The following is a 20,930-nucleotide window of genomic DNA, read 5'->3' as shown; positions in this document are numbered from 1 at the left end:
TGAAAGAACTCTGCCAACATACTGGCTAGGGAGTATGGGGAGCTATGGATAATGCTTTCCGCTTTTTAGGCTTTTCCATGCTATACATGAACAAAGAAAAAGAAAAAAAATAGGAAAAAATTAGAAGGAAATATACCAAAAGAATAGAAAAGCTTTGGAAAGTTGGAAATCTCATAAATCCCTCAATACCACAGCTGAAGGTCTGGTCTCATGTTCTGAGTAATTCTCACTGAGATTAATATTTTATGCATATCTATGGAAGCAGAGATTCACTCGCATCTTTGAAATTGGAGTCTGTCCCTATCAAAATAGTGGATAAAGATACAAATCTTTTATTTTTCTTGAAGATCTTATACAATGAAAATTTCACTTACGTCATACAAACTTGGGAGTGCAATGGAAAGTTGGCAGCTTAAGGCTGGCAGTATTTACAGCTCCTCAACAGTTTTGAATCTATGTAATTTTTCAGAATTCTGGCAGACTGATTTTCAAACTGTGTTCTGAGGGGGGTCCCAGGGATCCTTAGGGGAGCTGGAAGGAAGAACCATCCCAAGTATTAGTGCGTCTTGGCTTTTACTGGTGGTTAGTACTCAGCAAGACTGTGTCTTAAAAAGGATTAAAGCACAATAAAAGCAACAAAGAAAAACCAAGTACTTGAACAATTATTGCCATTAGACTTAAAAATGATACTTCAGAAACTCTGAAAGCATACTGAGAGGAAGAAAGAATCCTTCCAAATCTTGGCCTCTTTTTCATATTTTGGATGGAAGCTTGACTTTTGGGTGTCCCAAACCACAGTACGCTAAGAAGTGCACAGCCTAGAAGGATGATGGCATTTGCTTCTAATCAGGTCCTAAACAGTGAGGACAGGATTGTCCAGCATGCTGAGCTCTGAAACAAATCCTTCCTGTTATCCCCATTGGAGCAAGTGCTTCTGATGAGCTCATGTGAGGGTGGATTTCCAGCATGAACAGCCAGCCATGTGTTTCAAACACTATTAGTCCCAGTCAGGGATGTTATACTGTGTCCATTCCACTTAGAGGTATTAATTTTCTTCTTGGCAGTCGGAACCAATTGCTTTGGATCCTCCATGGAAACTTCAATATCCTGAACTCCTACTAATGAAACTCCCTAAATTTAAATAAAACAAAAAAAATTAGATAGCAACATGGAGCTAGCTAATATGTCTTTAGACATAATGAAAAGAAAAAGGATTCAGGTGGAGAATATGCTCATTTAAGATAGGGGTGGCATCTTGCTTCTCTTTCTTGTTCTCCCTCTCTTTTTCTTTCAAGATGCAGTTGTTTGGATGCTGGCCATGGACTGGAGAAAAATCAATTGGGCATTTCTGCCTACCCTAAGGCCTGTCTCTCTAATGTTCCCATCCTCTATCATGGCATGAAAAAACACAATTGTTCAACATCTGTGTTTGAACAGTTACGTTTTTGTAGGGAAAAAAAAACCCACCCAAAAGTGAATGGAAAACTATGCTACGATTAATGTCAGTCATAGGAATTCAACTCTTGGGGCCCTTTGGACCATAATTAAGCAACCATTACCCCTTGGTGACAGTATGTACTAATTGCGGGTCAATGTCTGGGCAAGAAGTCACCTGTCCTGCAAACTCAGGTCCATAACATGATGACATTCCGTGTTCCTCCCTTCCAGAATTGTTGCTGGGAGGTCAGATCACTAGCTGTGGACTTAACTGTTTTTATGGAACTTCTTTCTGGTCTAGCTGAAGTGAGAGGCATCGCTTCTGTACAGTCTGACACTTCCATCGAAGGTTAAATTTCTTTTTAACCTGTCTATTACATCAGACTGCTCGAAAGCTAGCCCAGAGGAGACATTTAAAAGAAAAAGGGTCCCGTTCTGGCTTGTAACTTTATAATGTATAGTCTGCTCTGGTGATTTTTGTCCCATCACTCAGGTTATTTTGTGCCCTCAACCACTGTTTGGTGTTATTCTCAAACTCAGGCTTCCTGCCTCCCCGTATCTCTTCCCCCTACAGATGGACCTCTGCATAGTCTGTACAGAAAGCCACCTGTATCTGGTTCAGTAGCGGTTGGCCATTTTGTTCATAAGAGCAAAGTGATGCTAGGCACTGGGCACTCAGAGAGTCCGGTAAGGAAGGGCAAGAACTGGTGTTTCCTTTCTCTCCTTCCCTCCCTGCCTCCTCTTTTGGTGGCTGGTGGGTGGGCTGCATCTGCTGACCCAGAGACATCAAGGGCCTGGTGGGAAGTTTGTTTACCCACTGCTGATGGCTCAACAATGAATTCTCCAAATCGGTGGCTTTCACAGTTTTGACGATGATCCACCGTAAGAAATACACCACGATCCTATATATACATGGAACAAAAATGCAGCCACTCTGACTTTGTTTGTATTCATTCTGTTCTAGTTTGTGAATAGTGAACGCTGGTCTCCAATCTTTAAATTGATAATACCACCCACTAATGAGTTGGACCAGCATTTTGAAAAATATCACTCTGGTCCTTCAGATGAGTTTGAATGTTCAGCTGGCACACACTTTGCGTGGAACTAGGGCAGTGCTGCTACTCTGGGCTGTCTCCTAGAATGCCCAGGGGTGCCTGAATGTCTGCCTGACTCCTTGGGACACCTAGAAATCCCTGGCTCTTTAGGGAATAGCAGGGCCCCAGCAGGGACTTTTGCCTTTTCCTGACCCATGCTTCTTGCTTTCACCCTGAAGGCTTCTTATCATGTTTGAACGTGACCCCAGAACGGCCTGTAGGTGCTAGAACTCTGCAAATGTTCAACTCTGAACAAGATACAGTTTACCCTTCTTTCAGACATTCCATTTTGAAGTTTCTTTCTTTCTTTCTTTCTTTCTTTCTTTCTTTCTTTCTTTCTTTCTTTCTTTCTTTCTTTCTTCCTTCCTTCCTTCCTTCCTTCCTTCCTTCCTTCCTTCCTTCCTTCCTTCCTTCCTTTCTTTCTGATTTTATTTATTTATTCAGAGAGACACAGAGAAAGAGAGAGAGAGGCAGAGACAAAGGCAGAGGTAGGGAGCCTGATGCGGGACTTGATCCTGGGACCCCAGGATCATACCCTGGGCCGAAGGCAGGTGCTAAACTGCTGAGCCACCCAGGGATCCCCTTGAAGTCGGTTTCCTTGAGGCCCTTGACCTTGGGGAGATAAACAGTATAATGACTTCTGCCCTTGGAAAAGAAGAGAGGACACAAATCTATAACAGTGCCAAAGACAATCTGGTTTCCTGACTTCTTTGCTTTATTCTTCAATGTACAGACTTGGGGACAGGCTTTCTGGAATTCCTTCTCCTAGCAGTCTGTGGTGGGATAGCTGGCTCCATTGGTCTAGTCACTGAAGTGACTCTGAGTGCCAAGTGCCTCGCATAGTTTTGCTCTTACAAACAAAATGACCAACTGTCACTGAACCAGATACCAGTTGGTTTTCTTTTCTTTCTTTTTTTTTTTTCCAGTTGGTTTTCTGTACAGAATTTGGTCCCCCTCCATTAGCATTCCTCCTTATCTATTTTACCATAGGAAAGATCCTCATTATCTGTGGGGTCACTGTGTGTTCTAGAAGCAGTGAGTAATGTCGCTAAAGGCCGATTTGGGCTCCATGCCCTCTGCCCATGTTGCTATGGATCTTGCTCCTGTGTGACCTCAGACAGGGCTACAGAGGTGCAGAAAGGGGGATGGGGAGTCACCCAGGGCTGCACCAAGCTCAGTGAAATCCCGGGTGATCAGGCTCCATGGGGAGGCCACCGTTGTAGGGAACCGAGGAGGCTTTCTCTCCATTATCGAATCCAGTCATTCTCACATTTTTACATCCACAAAACACATCCTAGAGTAATGGTGATATTTTCCCAGTGTGCTGGAAAAAGCCAAGTTGGCACTGCCTAAGCTGGCTACGGGTTCCTGTATCCACAGTACTGAGGGGGTGGCCCCGGCCTGCTGAGGCTGGTGTCTTTGAGGGGATGAGGCTGATTCTGAGAGTACTGGAAAAACTGCAAACTGGGGCTACTGGAATGAAACACGGTAGCCTAGCGTTGCTGGCAGGTCGAAGACAGGAACAGGAAAGCAACAGCAGGGAGCAGATGGGAAGGAGCAAGGCACTTGCTCTTCTAGCCTGCAGCCTCTCTCTGGCGGCCTTTACTGGCAGAGACTGACAGGTGCCAGCGGCAAAGGCAGAAGTGTGGTTGGTCTGCAGAGGTCCCGCCCCAGCACAGAGCAGAAGATTTAAGACAGGAGCTGTGTGACAGTGAGACAGTGGCTTAATAACTGGCACATCCCTGAGATCACATCTTGCTTTTCCATGTTATGAGCCAATTGAGAGATAACATAAGGGGGTAAAGCAGATGGAGATCTGAATACCAGCTCTGGACTGGTAAAGCCAACACTGTAGAATGTGTTTTAAGTCTATGGTAACAATGGACCTCTGATTACCAAATTCCAGAATAAGAATTACCCACCCAACCACAGACAGTGATAAGCTGCTGCCTCCTTTTTGTGTGTGTTGGGGGGTCTTTGCAAGGTCACCTGGCCTCCAACAAAAAAAGAAGGAGGTAGAGAGAGGCTGAGCTATATCTACTCAATCTGGCTCTCAAACTCACCAACCAGGAAACTTACTCCATCTCCCTGGACAGGTAGGTGTTACGGACGGGGCAGCAAAGCAAATCCTTTATATGGATACCTAGGAATAGGGAGGAAACATTTCCTCCCTATATAATGTGAAGGGTGATATCCCCAAAGCAGTCCACGTAGCAGAGACCAGTTCTTAAAAGTTGATGGAATCACTCTAAATCGCATTTTGGCCAAAAAAATTTTGTAGGTATGAGGTGGTCTCAAGTCTGCTGCTCTGTCCTCATTCAGGAGGTGATTTTAGAATATTAAGAGAAGGGGAATGGATGGACTGCATAATCCTGGAAATATCACAAACATATCCTTTCTTAGCCTTGATAGATAAGGATCAACGGGGAGATTTTACCTTCCTTGCAAGAATTGGGTGTGCAACTATTCAGAATTGCTAATTAAGAGAGGACTTTCAATCTGAATAGAATCAACCTCGGGGGTAGACGGTAGACCTGGCATAATAATTCATTGAATACTTAGTAGTTAACGATATTATAATTTTGTAACCCCTGTGCCTTGGTGCCTGCTACCACTTGTTTGCTAGTGTCTGCAAGATAATAAAATGGATGAGCACATATATAAGATTATGATGGAAAACTCAGAAACTCTGCATCATGCCTGTCTTAGAGCTTCTGTTTGTTTGTTTCATTTCTTCACAGACATCATTGCTCCACCTACAGGTATTTCTGTCACAGTGTTGCTAATGCTTATGATGGAATTTAGTGTACGGTGGCTCATGGTGTTCCTCAAAAGGCTTTGTGACTCCTGGGTGATTCAGAACCACTGGTACCTGGGAAGCTAAAGGTAGCCTGTGCTGCCTACATGTGTGAGTGGAGGACTGGGTGGGAGCCAGGAGGAGGGACGGGACATGGTTGTACATTTTACAGGATGAGAAAGGAAACACAGAGCAAGATTGGCTATAAACTCCTCTGAATCCGACAGCCTTCCGGGTGTTGGGCCACACTGAATGCATGCTGAATTTTAAAGAGACACCATTTGAATTGAGTTAAATCTGAATCAACAAGGTAGGGCTGTCACAGCAATTTCATTGAGTTACTTTTACTTTTGTAAAGAGTCTGCCACTTGTGTTTTTCAAAACTATTCACAGGCATTCTTTTCTTTCACGATTATTTGGTGGCACACATTGGACTAGGAATTTCAGAGGTAGGAAGAGGAAACAGAGTCTGAAGGAAGCTAAATAATCTCAAGGTTACATATTTGGTCCTTCTGAATCCAGGACTAAAATCTGGGTATCTCCTGATCCTTAAGCAAATAATTTTAAAATGTTGATTTTCTTCCTATACTAGAGGTTCTTACACACAGAAAGAAGGATTACAACACTTTCCTTTTACATTGTTTATGTGATTATTCTATACATTTTAAATATTTGTCTTTAGGATAACATTTTATACAATCTGTGATGTTTATCCTTAAGATTCTAGTTTTAATGATTATAAAGCCAAGATTTATTTTGACAGTATGGCTGTGGCACTCCTCATTCATCCCATAAATGCTGATTAAGTGCCTTTTACAGCACATACTACATTAGGTACTGGGGAGAGAGCCACCAACAAAGCATCATTGTCTTCTGCCTTCAGAGCCTCTACAGTCTTCCTGCTGTGGGATGGCACAGTCCCCATTCAGGTCCAGGAGTTAAGACTTTACCGCCAAGTGGAGGTGAGGGTCACTGAACTGTCAGCCACTCTTATTTTGGTTTTGGAGCTCTGTCTTTGGAATTATGCTTAGCTGCTGGAAATCCCAATGGCTGGGGACCGTGACTTCATGCCATCTAGAGCCACGTGGGAATTCAGTTGGTTCTGTAGAGGACCTGAAGTGTTTCTTGCATTGGCTTTCAGTTACTATTCCATTCCTGCTCTGGGAAAATGTTCCGGCTAACTCCAGTTTTATTTCTAATATCTGCATCGTATCTAAGGACTCTGGGAAGATACTTTTATTTTAAAACTAGTCTTGCAGAGTCTTCTAATTTCTTTAGCTTCTTCCCCATTTATAGAGGCGTTGCTTGAAACCAGTACATATGCAGCTTCACAGCATGCTAAAAGCATTGCTCTTTATTAGTCATTCTTATCTTTGGCTGCTGTTTTGCGATTTCTATTAACATCGTCTTTGAATGGAAGGTCACTGTTTTATTTGTCTTATGGTTCTTCCTCCAAAAGAAAACAGCTTAATTCTACTTTGTTCCAAGGAACTAATATTCTAGTGTGCTTTATTCCTTCTGATTGGATTTCATCCTAATTGGAATGGCTTAGGCTAGTGGAAATAATTTATTTAATCTTCTTAGTTTTTTTATTTTACAATATGCATTTTACCTAGATCCCTTTATGCCACTCAAAGAATTTAAGCTGTTTGTGTTGCTATGTTGTTAGTCAGAGATCAACTTAATACAATCCTCTTGGTGCTGAGATCAACTTAATACAATCCTCTTGGTGTGTTCTATTTGTCCGTTGCAGAAAGGGTACACACATTATTGTGGTATGCATCATATTTTTAAAAATAATGATGATAGCAGTTGCTCGACAGTGAACTCCTAATGTCCTGAATTCCATTAGAGATAAATGTGTTAAAAGATGTTCTACAAAAAACAATTAAATCTTAAAAGATTGCAGGTTGTGGTGATTACCATTCAAAGACAAGAGAGCCTGTGGTTTTGAGCACTGACAAACAGATGTGTCCAGCTATTTTTTTATGAAAACACCAGCAGAGCAAATTACTCATGAAAAGTCTATTCATAGGAACTAATTGAATGCCATGTCCAGTTTAATAGTGAAAACTGAGTACAACCAAAACCAGGAGAAAGCAATAATAAATAGGCATTTGAATTGTTCCATTTGTGTGACTTCTAAAAATAGCCACAGAGTCAGTAGTACATTCTCATGTCTGAGAGGCACATCAATCTTTTAAATGGTCCAAAGCCCTTTAACATAACGTGGAGAAAGAGAAAGAAGCCCTTGAAGGAGAAACTCAAGTGACCATTTGGATTTTCTGTGGTGTCATTTTACAGGGTTACTGCTAATGTGGAAGAGGCCCAAGAATCATTGACCAGATCTCTAAGTTGTCTTATAGCTTGCCAGAAAATTTCTTTGGCCTCTTTGGTATAGTCAATCTGCTATAAGAATTTTTCTTTTAATTTCTCTCTTAACTAGACTATACCTAATGAACTTTAATATTCAGTGCACTGAGCTGGTTCGGTTAACAGCCATGCATCTAGATTGCTAAGTGAGTTAGTAATTGCCTAAGTGATTAGCCCATTTTGGTAATGACTGATCATATATCTAAATTCAATTAAAATAAAGAACATGGCATAAAAAATTGTTTCACATGGGAGGATCTGCCATTACATTTTAAATAAGAGTTTCTCTTTCAGAGTTTACACATTTTGAAGTGGCTGAAAAAAAAAATCATATCCTAATGTCTGACTCCATAATCTATGCAAGTTAACTCCAGGTAGGAATGCTACTTGCTTTTGCCTCAATGTATTAGCTGATGATTGCCTTTTATTTCTAAAAATGGATTTTTAAAAACTAATTATTAAAGCAATTCATGATTGTTGTAAAAACACTTTTCAAGGTCAGAAAAAATCATCTTTATTTTCATGCATAGATATGGGCACAGTTAATATTTTGTTTGTTTGTTTGTTTGTTGGTCACATTTTTCATTGTGCTGATGAATGGCTCTTTCTCTCTTGTCTGTTCTTTTGGGTTCTCTGCATTGTAGCTATTTGGAAATAATCTAAAGAATGTTCCTCCTTCTTGGGTAAGTGCTTTCAACTCCTGTCTCCTAATAAGTAGCTGGGAAGTTGGATGGATCTCTTCCTAATATAATCAGTAAAGATGATGGCAGTATGGTAGGGGTTGGTGGTGGTGGTGGTGGAAGAAGTGGTGGTGGTGGTAGTAGAGAAGGTAGGGATGGAGGAAGAGGTGGAGGTGGTGGTGGGAGTAATGTTGGAAGTGGTGTGGGGGGGTGGTCGGGCATGGTCTAAGGCACTTTTTCAAAAGAAGCAGACGACTGAGAATTGCCAGTGGAGAGTCAGCCACCCTAGATTCTGAACAATGAACATGGACCACATGTATACAGATCTGGTTTTCCACAGTACCTATGAAAGCATACTTTAGAGAGGGTTTTTATAGTTCTAAAAATATGAAGACTTTATAAAGAGTAACCAAAATTCAGTTGGTCAGTTACTTCCCTAGGACATTCGGTGATAGGTGAAAGAAACATTTTTCTATAATTTTAGTTTTAGGAGTTGAGGCAGAGAGTATTTTGGAGTGGTCCATAATCAACCATCCTTTTAGAAATTCACGATCTTGAGGAATTTTGTATGTTTTCTGATGTGCCTGAATACTGTAACTTTAAGCATTGTTTTCAAGCCTATTGACATTGCATGTGTGCACACTCATACACGCTCATTCAGCTTGCTGGTCGTATGACACACCCCAGATCTGGGGAAGTACCTGGAACTTGCATTACTTTTGTTATTTTGATCCCTCACAGTTTATTTTGCTTGTAAATTCTTGCTGGGGAAGAACAGATGCTTCAAAACAAATATTCGGCTGAAATAATTCAGAGCAAATCAACAAATGTGTATGAAGAGCAAGGTGACAGACTAAGTGCTGAGTAGTTAAGTATCCACAGTTAAATTATTGTTTGTCTTCCAAATTTTTTTTTTCCAAAATTTTTCTATCTCCCTCAAATGTTTGTCTTTTCTTTTATCCCACAACCACAGTGATTTCTCAGTCTTTCTTCCTCACAGTGGCTGGCTTAAAATACAACATTTCTAGAAATCTTCTTTGGTGTACATTGAAAAGACCGGTGTCCCAGGGAAACCAAAGCTTACCCTAAGCAGTTTAGCATTAAGAATTTGAGAAAGCAAATCTCTATTATTATGCAGAAATCAAAGGGTAGAATAAGAAACCGGTAGGCTACTTAAAAGATATAGCACTTTTCTAAATAATAAGTAACTCAAGATTTTACAGCCTATTTTGTAAGAAATTGAAAGAAAGTCACCCAGCCACACTGACTGATTGGCAAGACTCTTCGTTCCACCTGTTTGTTTTTTTAAACATATTGGTAATCATAAAAGTATAGATTATATCTACCTACAATTTTGCATATTGCTTTTCTCTCTTGTAACTTGAAAATATTTCTGCATAGTTTTTCTAACTGGCTTTTGACTTGCTACATAGCATTCCCTGAGATGATAGGCTCTTATTTATTTAACCATGTCCCTTAAATTGGATCTGAGGCTCTTTCCACTTTTGCCAGTTTGTTCATTTGTTTTGGCTACTGGCGGCTTTCTGTGAGAAAGAGGTGGATGAAGCAGCCAATGGGACGATAGGATAGTTTGCATTTGTATCATGCATTCAGGTGTGTATTTCAAGGGTATGGTGTATACCATAGGATATGATCTAGCCCGTAGGACACAGTGGTGAAGAGCACAGGTTCTGGAGTCAGCAGATATTGGCTTTATTTCTGAGTCACACAGCTGTGCGACTAATCTAGAAAAATTTCGTTAACTTTTCATAGCCTCAGTCTTTTGATCAGCAGAGTGGAAACAAATCCTGTCTCCCTCCTGACATCATCGTGAGGATTAAAATGATTGGCACTTGGTAATAGCAGTGCTCATAAGATGGTTGCTGTTCTTCTGTGTCTCCACAAATCCTCATCCAAGTAGAAAGAGTCATTTATTTACTCAGCATTTACACAGTACTGCTATCAAGTGCCTAGCACTGAATTCTAGATATTGGCAAGGCAGAGATGAATGAGGCTCAGGCTCTGCTCTGTGGGTCCTATGGTCTCCAGGGACCCAGACAAATGAATCAGCAGACAAGACCCCTGTGTAGCTAGGGAAACTCTAAGGAGCAGGTACTGCTTCAAGGATGACTCCTGAGAGGTATAAAAGAAAAAGCCCAGAGTTTGGTACAGAAAAGATCAAGGTTCAAATTCTGATTTTGCTGTGATCTCATTGTGAGGCCTTAGACACTTTACTTCGATTCTCTGCAATTTAGTTTCTGTGTTTGTATTCCTGCTCTACAAGTTTTTGTGAGGCTCAGAAATAATGTCTATGGTGTGGGGCATGCAACAGATGCACGAAAATGATTATGCCTGAAGTCTTCAGTGCCCCAACAGTGGCTGATTTTTATGATAATGAATCCGACAAAAGTCCAGCATTGTGAAATGTCAAAGACTGGCTCAGTTGCACTCAGGTTAGTCTGAAATATGTTTTATTACAGTTGAATCCTTTGTAAACTGGTCATCTGCACGTGATGTGTATGGTAATGTGGAAATATTAGAATATTCAACTCTCAATGAATAGCATTTCGTGGCCATTATGTAAAAACCAAGGAAAAATGACTTATGAAGACATTGATTGCTTCTCTGCTTTAAGGAGCTCCTCAGAATGCAGAATGGCCACACAGTCAAGAATATGGCTCTGTCCCACAGACAGAGCAAGGCAGCAGAAATTGAATCTGTTTAGCAGGTTGCCTTTATGTGTGAAGATTTCTTGCTGCTCTGTAAATGATTATTTGCTTATTTATTCATAGATGTAGAAAGTACTTTTCTTTTGTTCTGTTTCCAAATTGCAGCCTCAAAGTAACAGGCACTTAGTATTGATGTGCTAAGGAATACAGATGAGCACTGACCCTCAATTAAACATTAATAAATATATTGTAGTGACATCAAAAAAATGCATCGACTTGGTCCAAAATGGGATGAGATGGTGTTTAGCATTTTTATTGCAGAGATCCTAAAAGTAATGCATGTTAGATCCATAAATTGAATACATTGTATCAATTAGGACCTATTATTTAAAGCATCATTTTGCTTAGCACTTGATAATGTCTTCTCTAGTTAACTTTGAGTGTTTGTTTTTACTATCCAGCTGTATTTACAAAATGCAACCAAGATTTCTAATATTATTATTGTTCTATCATTCAGATGGTCAGTGGACCACATTTAATCAGCATTTGCTGTGTGCACCACTCTCTACAATTCTGGCTTTAAATCTTGAGCTACAAACTGAAATCAGATGAATAATGTCTACAGAAAGCTTGTAAATGTTTAAAAGAAAGAAAAGACCAAGAAAGTGAATTACATTTCCTCAACCAGTGGGCCAGATAGAATGATAGGAGAAATTTTCTTAAACACACAGCAGGATTCATATTAATAAAGGGACATGATAGTCACAAATATAGCATTTAATAGTGCTGTGTCTATCTATCTATCTATCTATCTATCTATCTATCTATCTATCTATCATCTTTTAAAGATTTTATTTATTTGACACAGAGAGAAAGAACACAAGCAGGGTGAGTGGTAGGCAGAGTGACAGGGAGAAGCAGGCTCCCCATGCAGCAGGGAGCCCAATGGGAGGCTCAATCCCAGGACCCTGGGATCATGACCTGAACCAAAGGCAGACACTTGACTGACTGAGCCACTTAGGCAACACTTTCTCTCTATATTTTTAATAAATAGATAGATAGATAAATAAATAAATAAATAAATATTTATGTATATATAAATATAATATATAAATATAATATATAAATATTATATAAATAAATATTTATATAATATTTATTATAAATTTATTTATTTATTTATTTATTTATTTATTTATTGAGAGAGACTCACACATTTGGGTGAGGGGCAGAGGAAAAGGGAGAGAGAGAATCTCAAGCAGATTCCCTACTAAGTATTGAGCCCAGTTAGGGCTTGATCTATCACCTGAGACCATGACCCAAGCCGAAACCAAGAGTCAGACTCCAAACTGACTGAGTTACCCAGGCACCCTATATTTTTTTAAATAGTAATTTAAAAATAAATATTTAAAAAGTTAGACAATTATTATTAAAAATACAAATTTAAAATAATAAAATAATTTTCCACTCACAGAAGAGTTGTAAGTATAGCACAAAGAACTCGCATATCTCCCTTGCTCTGGTTCCCCAAGTGGATACACATATCCATTGTCACTGTCTTCTTTCTGACCACTGACAGTGAGTGAGCTGCAGACATGATGCCCTAGTGGCCCTGTGTACCTGCTTGGCTCTTTCCCCAAACAAGGACAATCACAGGCCACCAACTGGCAACACTAATAAACTGCCCCTATCCGGTCTACAGACTTCATGTGCATTTCACCAGCAATGCCACCATTGTTCCTTTCTTCTTTCTGGTTCGGAAAAGGTTCACACATTGTGTGTAGTTATGTCTTTTTACTCTCCTATTCAGAATGATTCTCAGCACTCAAGTCTTTTATGTCCTTGGAAGTTTTAAGGAGTGCAGACCTTATATTTTGTCAGATGACCTTCAACCTGGGCCCACTGATGTCTCCTCATGACTAGACTCAGGTCATGCAGCCCTGACGAGAACATTATGGAAATGAAGCAGTGTACTTGTTGGCATATCTCTCTTAGTGTCACATGAGGTAGATCCATCATGCCACCCCTGATGATGGATATCTTGACCATCTGGTTATGCTGGTGCTTTCCAAGTCTTTCCACCACAAAGATACCATTTATCCTTTGAAAATTGATTAGTATCTTGTGGGGAGATATTCTAAGATTACACTGCACCTCACCAAAATGCCATTCCTTTTTTTTTTTCAAATTTTTATTTAAATTCTAGTTAGTTAGATGACATGTACTGTCAGTACAGTACTGATTTCAGAAGGATAATTTAGTGATTCATCACTTACATATAACACCTAGTGCTCAACAGAAGTGCCTTCCTAATGCCCATCACCCATTTAACCCATCCCCTGCCCATCTCCCACAAATTCCTTTTTATTAGTTGGAATTCTATTAGCATGGATATATAGGTTTCTATTCTATTCGATGGGTGTTCTTCATTAATAGTATTATTTATTTGATTCTGAAATGATCCCAGATTGGGCCTATGGGAGGTCCTTGCATTTTATGGACTCTTATACTTTATGGACATGTTTCCCATCAGTCCTTGGACATGTCCTAATTTTTTGATACAACGAGATCTTCAGATTCTGGCCCTGCCTCAGGCCTACAATCAACCTTTTCTCTGAAGGGGTCTGATTCCTTTCATAGAGGATGGTGTTTGGAAATCAGGTTCTATGTACTTGGTGTGCTTCTTGTTTCTGGGGATTGTTGCTTCTAGGCTTTCTTGGCGGGTAAAGACAGAAAATATATGCAATTGCAAACAAACACACATCTATAACTCTTTCCACTTCTCAGTGTGAATATCTGTATTAAAAACCATTAGATCATACCAGTGCTTCCAGTTCCAATACAACACACCTTGTACTTTCTGCTCTTACCCCTTCCCATAATTGTATCTTCTCCAATACTAAGGAACCTGGCTCTCTCTATCCTCCATAATATTTACTTACTTGTTCTATCAGTTTATTTATTTCTTACTGTAACCTATCTCTCATGTTCTTGGCTACCTCCCACATGCTCCCCATTTCCCTTCAGTGTCTCATCCTCAGGTACCAATGGGTACAGCACCCAGCATGCCATTGCCTGCTTTTGTGTGGCTTCCCGAGCCCCCCTGCCTCCCTTCCCCAGCCCTAGGTGCTGGTGGGCACACTACCTTTGTGCTTCTTTATGACCCCCTTCTACTAATGGGGCATGTTGCTGCCACCTTTTCTGCACAGAAAGACACGAAAAGACCTTTTTGTAATTTTGACACCTGTCCACAGTCCCTGAGTTCCTTAAGAACTAGCAGTGTGTCTTGCTCATCTTTGTAGCCCTATGGTCTGGCAATACCAAGTTATCAGAAATACTTGTTAATTGAGGGAATAATGAATAAGCATGGTTTTTAGGAGGTGAAAAATACTATTTTCCAACATTTCCAAACACTCCTTTCCCCCAGAGGAAACATTTTTCCATAGTACCCATATTAATGGAAAAAGTGGGCTACTCTGGCTGAAACTCCTCCTTTCTCCCTTTGAGGTGTGCATGTTCTGAATGTTTGTATCCCCCAAACCCAAATGGTGAAGCCTAATCCCAATGGAGATGGGGTCTTTGGCACGTGAGCAGGTCATGAGAGTGGAGCTCCCATGAGTATGATTAGTGCCCTTATAAGAAGAGGCCAGTTCAGTCTCTATTTGTCATATGAAGGCTTAGCAAGAAGTTGGCCATCTGCCACCTGAAGACGAGCTCTCCCCAGAACCCTACCATGCTGCCTCTGTGATCTCAGACTTCCAGCTCCCATGCTGTGAGAAATGAATGTTTACTGGTAAGCTTCCTAGTCCTGGTATTCTGTTATAGCAGCTCAAGCTGACAAAGGCAAGGCTGTTCCCAATATACCTCTTTACTGTTTGATAACATCCATGATTTCATTAAACACCTCAGGGAGATGTTCATCCCACCTACCAGATGAATCTCTGAGACATTAATGGGGGAAGTGATTTGTCAAAACTATGCTTGGCACTGAAGCCAGTGATAGAATTCAGGTGCCCAGATTCTCAATGCTGTGATTCCCTGTTCTTTCCAGTGACCTATTCCTACGTCACTCAGGCGCAGAGTGTCTGTGGGAGAAGAGAGAGCAAGGCTGAGCAAGCTTGCTGGTGGCGTTGAACGCCAGACACAGATGTTTGGCTTCTATTCTGGTGGCTAGGCAGAGTCCTCCAGAATTCTGAGAACATTCTGTGGTACATGTGTGGAGGGGTCTGGCACGGTGTGGGGGCATAGCTGGTGTCTCTGCATTTCTCAGTCTGTTCTCTCTCATTCGTTGTCTTGTCTATGACTGAACGCGATAAAGGGCACTCTGCAGGCCCCCTGTAAGAATGCCAGAGAAATGTGGGTTTTATTTTATTTTATTTTGTTTTGTTTTGTTTTGTTTTGTTTTATTTTATTTTATTTATTCATGAGAGATACACAGACATAGGCAGAGGGAGAAGCAGGATTCTTGAGGGGACCCCGATGCTGGGGCTTGATCCCGGGACTCCAGGACCACGCCTTGAACTGAAGGCAGGTGTTAACTGCTGAGCCACCCAGGCATCCCAGAGTGGGCTTTTAGGCAGAGAGGTGACTTGTCCTGCAGATGTGAGGGTGACATTGCTGGCTGGAGGCAGTGGAAATGGGGAAGAAGGTGGGAGTGCGGTGGACACCACGAGGATGTAGAGGTATAGATAGCAACAAGTCCAAGAACCCAAAGCTGTAGGCCTGGCCAGCAGGGACCCAGTCAGGGCCTGTGGCAGAGAGTAAACTTGTGCAAGGTAGTCAGTGGATTTCATTTTCGACTTGATGAGTTTTACATCATTATGTTCATTTAGTAGCTAATGAAGATGGTGTAAAGTGGTTAAGAAAACTCACCAAACAAGAAACACCATGAGGAAACCTATTTTGAGTTTAGCTGGACATGTTTTGTGTGTGCTAACTCTGAGCCTGGCAGCAGCCCCATGTGGTCTTTAAACAGTGACAAGCATGGTGACATAGTTCGTCTGTCATGAACACAAGAGGCCTTGAGCGCGAGGAGACAAGTGTGAGGCTCTTGAGAGGGTAGAAGTCTGGGTGTGCATAGAGCCTGGGGAGCCCACCAGAGGGTACTGAGATCCGAGCAGGCAGTAGGGCTTCCCGGGCCTCTGTGGGGGGTGTTTCTGGCAGAAGGAACAGCAGACTCACCCAGGTCTGCTCATAGCAAGTTATCTCACCCTGGTTGTTCAGGCCACAGACATTGGGGTCACTTTGACCTCTGTCATCTTCCGTTCTCAGTGTCCCATCTGTCAGAGAATATCCGAAATCCTGGCACTTTCCACCATTTGTAGGTCCAGGGAACTGCAATAACTGTGTGACTAGTCTCTGGGCTTCTGCTCTTGATGGTCTCTTCCCAGTGGAGCTCCATGTATCCTGGCGAGAGTCAATCATGTCACTCCACTGCTCAACACCTTCCAGGGGCTCCCCTTTCCCTCCAGCTAAACTCAGTCCTTGCTGATGACCAAGCCCACCCCACCCACCTCTCCCCTTTGTTTGCTACCTCAGGGCCTTTGCCCTGGTTGGGAGCTCCCTCTGCCTGCAATATCAAATTAGTGAATAGCGGTGTACTTTGAGGGAACTAGTAGAACACACCCTAATGCTAATCAGAGGTGTTGCCAACTGTGGGGTGGAGCCCCATGTAGCAGATAGCCACTTGAGAAGCTGGGGAAGGAGGCCATTTATAGAGTGGGGACAATAAGCTATAAAATTGGTGTTGACTGTCCTGGTGCACCTTTCCAATCATAACATGGAAATAACTGTAGATGTCACTCTTTCGGGGTGAGTGGCAATGCACAGCACAGCTAATCACCAGTATTTCCCGGGATAATTTATATTTCCCTTTGAAATTCACTGTGACTGTGATTTTTGGCAGCCACTTTACCGTTCCCGGGGTTTTGTTTTGCTGGATCAGCTTGTAGTCTCTGAGGGCTTTTCTCTGGGCAGTGGAGGGTGGGGGGAGGGGGGTCCAGTTTTAGGATATGGCTGGCGGCAGAGGGAGGCCAGGCTGGGTGTTTAACGGCTTTGCCAACCTCAAGGCCACTACTTCATGGCACTACTAACTATGATCACCAACCCCTCGGACACATGCTGGCTGCCTGGCATGCTGCTAAACGCTTTGCAGTAGATTATCTCATTTAATCCTCAGGGAACCTTAGGACGTAGATATTATTAGTCCTGATTCCACAGATTAGCAAACTGAAGTGTAGAAAGGTTAAGTAGCTGGAAGGTCAGACAACTAGGAATGACAGGGCTGAGGTACAAACACAGGCTTTGTCTTTATCTCCATGTAATAGTGTCTTGACACATCTTTACCACCATGTGACAACAGCACAAAGTTGTTCTTTTAAAGCACATAACATAAAAAAAATAAATAAATAAAAAACAAACAAAAAGCACTTAACATAAGAAATTTATTGCTTTTCATGGCAGTTTTTTTATAGTACAGATTAAGTAAATAATTAAGTAGTAAAATTAAATAATTAAAATTTGGGGTACTTGGGTGGCTCAGTGGTTGAGCATCTGCCTTTGGCTCAGGGTGTGATCCTGGGATCCTGGGTTCGGGTCCCACATCAGGCTCCCTGCAGGAAGCCTGCTTCTCCCTCTGCCTATGTCTCTGCCTCTCTCTGTGTCTCTCATGAATAAATAAATAAAACCTTTTAAAAATAATTAAAATTTATTAAAAATTAATTAAAATGAAATATAATAATTTTTTTTAAAAAAAGTTTGAAGCTTGGTGTTAGGGAATAGATGTGTTTTTGGTGTTATTCTGGGAGAACTGCCAGGCCAGACTGCACTGTGTGTTGTAGGTGTGGTGTCTGGATTAGCTCCAACTGTCACTTTGAAGAAGGTGGAACAAACTGAGAGCCATTGGCAGTTACCTGTGACTGGGTCTTGAAGCAAATAAATGACCCTTTTTGATGCCGTTAGAATGAATCCTTGGCGAATTCTCTTGGCATGTTCCTGGCTGTTGGTCCCACTGAATATGGCAAGTTAATGGAGAGGTTGTTTGCTGCCCATCACACCTGAGGCCTGCCTTTCGTCCTCCCAGGTGTGTGTCTTGGGAGGGGGCCAACATGGGAGAAGTGTCATGTCAAGGGGTGCACTGTGATTAGTGTTGGCCTCTGCTGGTATACAACACAAAGTTTTGTTCAAAGTATTTTAGAAATAACGACCTTGTTGGAGTGCCTGGGTGGCTTAGTCAGTTAAACATTTGTTTTGATTTCAGGTCACGATCTCTGGGTCCTGGGATTGAGTCCCCGTGTCTGGCTCTACACTCAGGGAGGAGTCTGATGAGGATTTTCTCTCTCCTGATCCCTCTGCCCCTCTCCCTACATGTTCTCTCTCTCCTCTCTTTATCAAACAAACAAATCTTTAAAAAATAGCAAGTTTGTTGGAAACAGAGTTTTAACTTAAAATTGGGTCTTATAGAAATGGCCTAGTTGGAAAATGCCTGTAGAGCATGGAAATGTACAGGAGTGTGATCTAGGGTAGAGCCTCCAAACATCTTCTCATCATGGCACACACAGAGGATAATGTTTGCATTGCATGCCAAGGGTAAGCGGTAGGCGCTCATGGCCAGAGGTGACTGCCTGGGATCCACATACTGCCCAAGAGTGGAGCCCATCAAAGTTTCTGCCCCTTCACCTTGCAAGGATTAGCAGGAGGGAAGATCTGATGGATGGTATTTATACACTCAGTCCTTATATTTCTGCAAAAATAGCTTTATGGGAGACTTTCCCATTCTTTAGGTGTTTGGTTATGAAGGTAAGTTCTCATTTGAGAGGATTCCAATTTCTGAAGTTTACTTTGTTAGATAAAAACTGTTTTACAGTGATTCTGTATTGTACCTTGTCTGGGGAAACTTAAGGTCATTAAAAAAATAATAAGACCCCTCCTTATAACAGAGGTGGCTATACGGTCATCGGCAACATAGAACTGGAACATCGCTTCTATGACTTTAATAATTGTACCTGATTCTATCTTGATGGGCAGTTTCTAAGGAAACATTCTTAAAATCCAAGTGCGGGCACCGACATTTTTCAATTATAGACATAAAACTCATCAAACTAAGCAAGTTTTCTCCCAAGTGAAGACCATGGTTTTAAAAATAATTAATACGTACCCTCCTACGGGATGATCATAATTAGGACCATGCTATAAATACATAAACTGTACATTCTAACTCGAGGAAGAATAAAAAACAGAGAGGCTGTGACGTCACTAAAAGGAAGATTCTTCAAAGCACCAGCTGAGAGACAAAGGTGCTGGCCAGGGAAGCAGGGGCCATTGTGTTCAGTCATTAAGGTGAACACTGGCTGGGGTTGCCCACCTTGAGTTACACGGTTTTTTATTCCTCTCTCTCACATTTTCGTTTTCCAGCTGAGGCATTAAGACACAGATTGGAAGAGCTGGAGAAAGAGAAGAACAGCCTGCACTTCCAGCTTCCTTCCAGGCAGCCAGCCCTCTGCAGCCTCCTGGGCCACCTGCACGCACAGGCCCAAGCAGCCGTGTGCCATGGGGCCACTCCGTGAGTACTTGGGATCGCCCCTACTTTGCTGTCCTGGCTCCCACGTAGTGAAGAGCTGGGAGTGGTTTTGCTAGGAAGACCCTCAGCTGCTTTTTCCTGGGAAGCATTCATTTGTTGGTCAGGCAGGTGAGGGTGCCTCCAGAGTGAGCGACTGGTGTGGGTCATGCTCCCCTGAGAAGCAATTTCTACTAATTGACAGGGAGAGACCCTCCCCAAGGGTCTGGGTGCTAAGCTTCCTCTGGGAAGCAAACCTTCTTGAGGGTGGGTGGACTTCGTCTTGTCAGGAGCTGCTTGGCCTTCTGTCATGTGTTAAGCCTGTAAGATCCACAGGTGGTCCTCTCTGCCTGATGCTTATGGACTCTCACTTCCGGCTCCTGATCAACCTTCGCTGTTTCTGCTACCCAGAGCTTCCCCGGGATCGGTGGTATACAGGGAACAAATGCTCTTTCTAACTCAGTGGCTCTCAATCCTGGCTGTGTGTTGGAATCACCTGGAGAGTTTTTAAATGTCCAGCTTCCACCCAGACCGACCAAGTCAGGCTCCCTGGGGTGGGCCCCAGGCACTGGTGTGTCTGGAAAGTCTGAGGACAACTGCTCTCATCTACCTGCCTGTTGCCTCTCTCCTGGGTAAAGGCTTGCAAGCGAGCAGGTTTGTGATGAATGCTGTTAACCTGATCACAGTTAGGTCTGCTTCTACTTAGGTGTAAACGTGGCCACAGCAGTTACATTTTATTTCCAACTTCCAGGTAGCCCAGATAATCGGAAGATTATCTGGCTCATTCTTATTAAGTGTACATGGCATCCTACTTTCAATTTCTCTTGGTGCCTCCCTACAGCCTGTCTTAACAGTGATGCCAATTATTTTCTCATATTCTTGCCCTGCAGTTTTGCTGGTAGCACGTAGCCGAGTGCCTGGCACCTGGTAGGTGCTTCCTTACAAATATTTGTTAAGTGAACTTTTACTGGGCTTCTTCAGGAGCAGATGGATTCCACCTCCTTGTTTCTATTCATTTTTTTTCATCCTACTTTGACATATCACTTCATTTCCTCTCCTTTTCTCGCATGGGGTCCTTCCCAACTTGACTTTTTACTGAATTCTTTCTTTGGTTCTTTGGGGTTCTTTCTTGTCTTTCGTTCCTGTCTTGAGTCATTTTTAACATCTGCCAATGTATTGAGCTTCTATTTACTTCAATGTATTTAGTTTCTTTTTTTTTCTTTTTGTATTTAGTTTCTATTTGCATAATAGTTACTAAGTGCTTTAGGAATTAACTATTTCTTTCATTTTTATTGTGATAAAGTGTATGTAACATAAAATTTACCA

At 41.9% G+C, this 20,930-nt stretch overlaps 1 protein-coding gene across 7 annotated transcripts in view; it reads left to right on the top strand.

Moving 5' to 3' along the window:
- The window catches only part of DISC1 (DISC1 scaffold protein), a 351,152-nt gene that overhangs the window by 80,414 nt on the left and 249,808 nt on the right, over positions 1-20,930 (top strand). For all 7 annotated transcript variants that reach the window (XR_007410095.1, XR_007410097.1, XR_007410096.1 and 4 more), the window contains exon 4: positions 19,463-19,610. Coding sequence is in view for 4 of the 7 variants with exons in the window: in XM_049108923.1 (XP_048964880.1) it covers positions 19,463-19,610 (148 nt within the window). In the remaining 3 variants the exon portion in view is untranslated. The remainder of the gene's footprint in view (positions 1-19,462; positions 19,611-20,930) is intronic.

The sequence above is a fragment of the Canis lupus genome, chromosome 4 (assembly GCF_003254725.2).
Source record: "Canis lupus dingo isolate Sandy chromosome 4, ASM325472v2, whole genome shotgun sequence".
NCBI classification, from domain to species: Eukaryota; Metazoa; Chordata; class Mammalia; order Carnivora; family Canidae; genus Canis; species Canis lupus.
The sequence above is the reverse complement of the archived record's forward strand: the minus strand, read 5'-3'. Positions and strand labels throughout refer to the sequence as shown.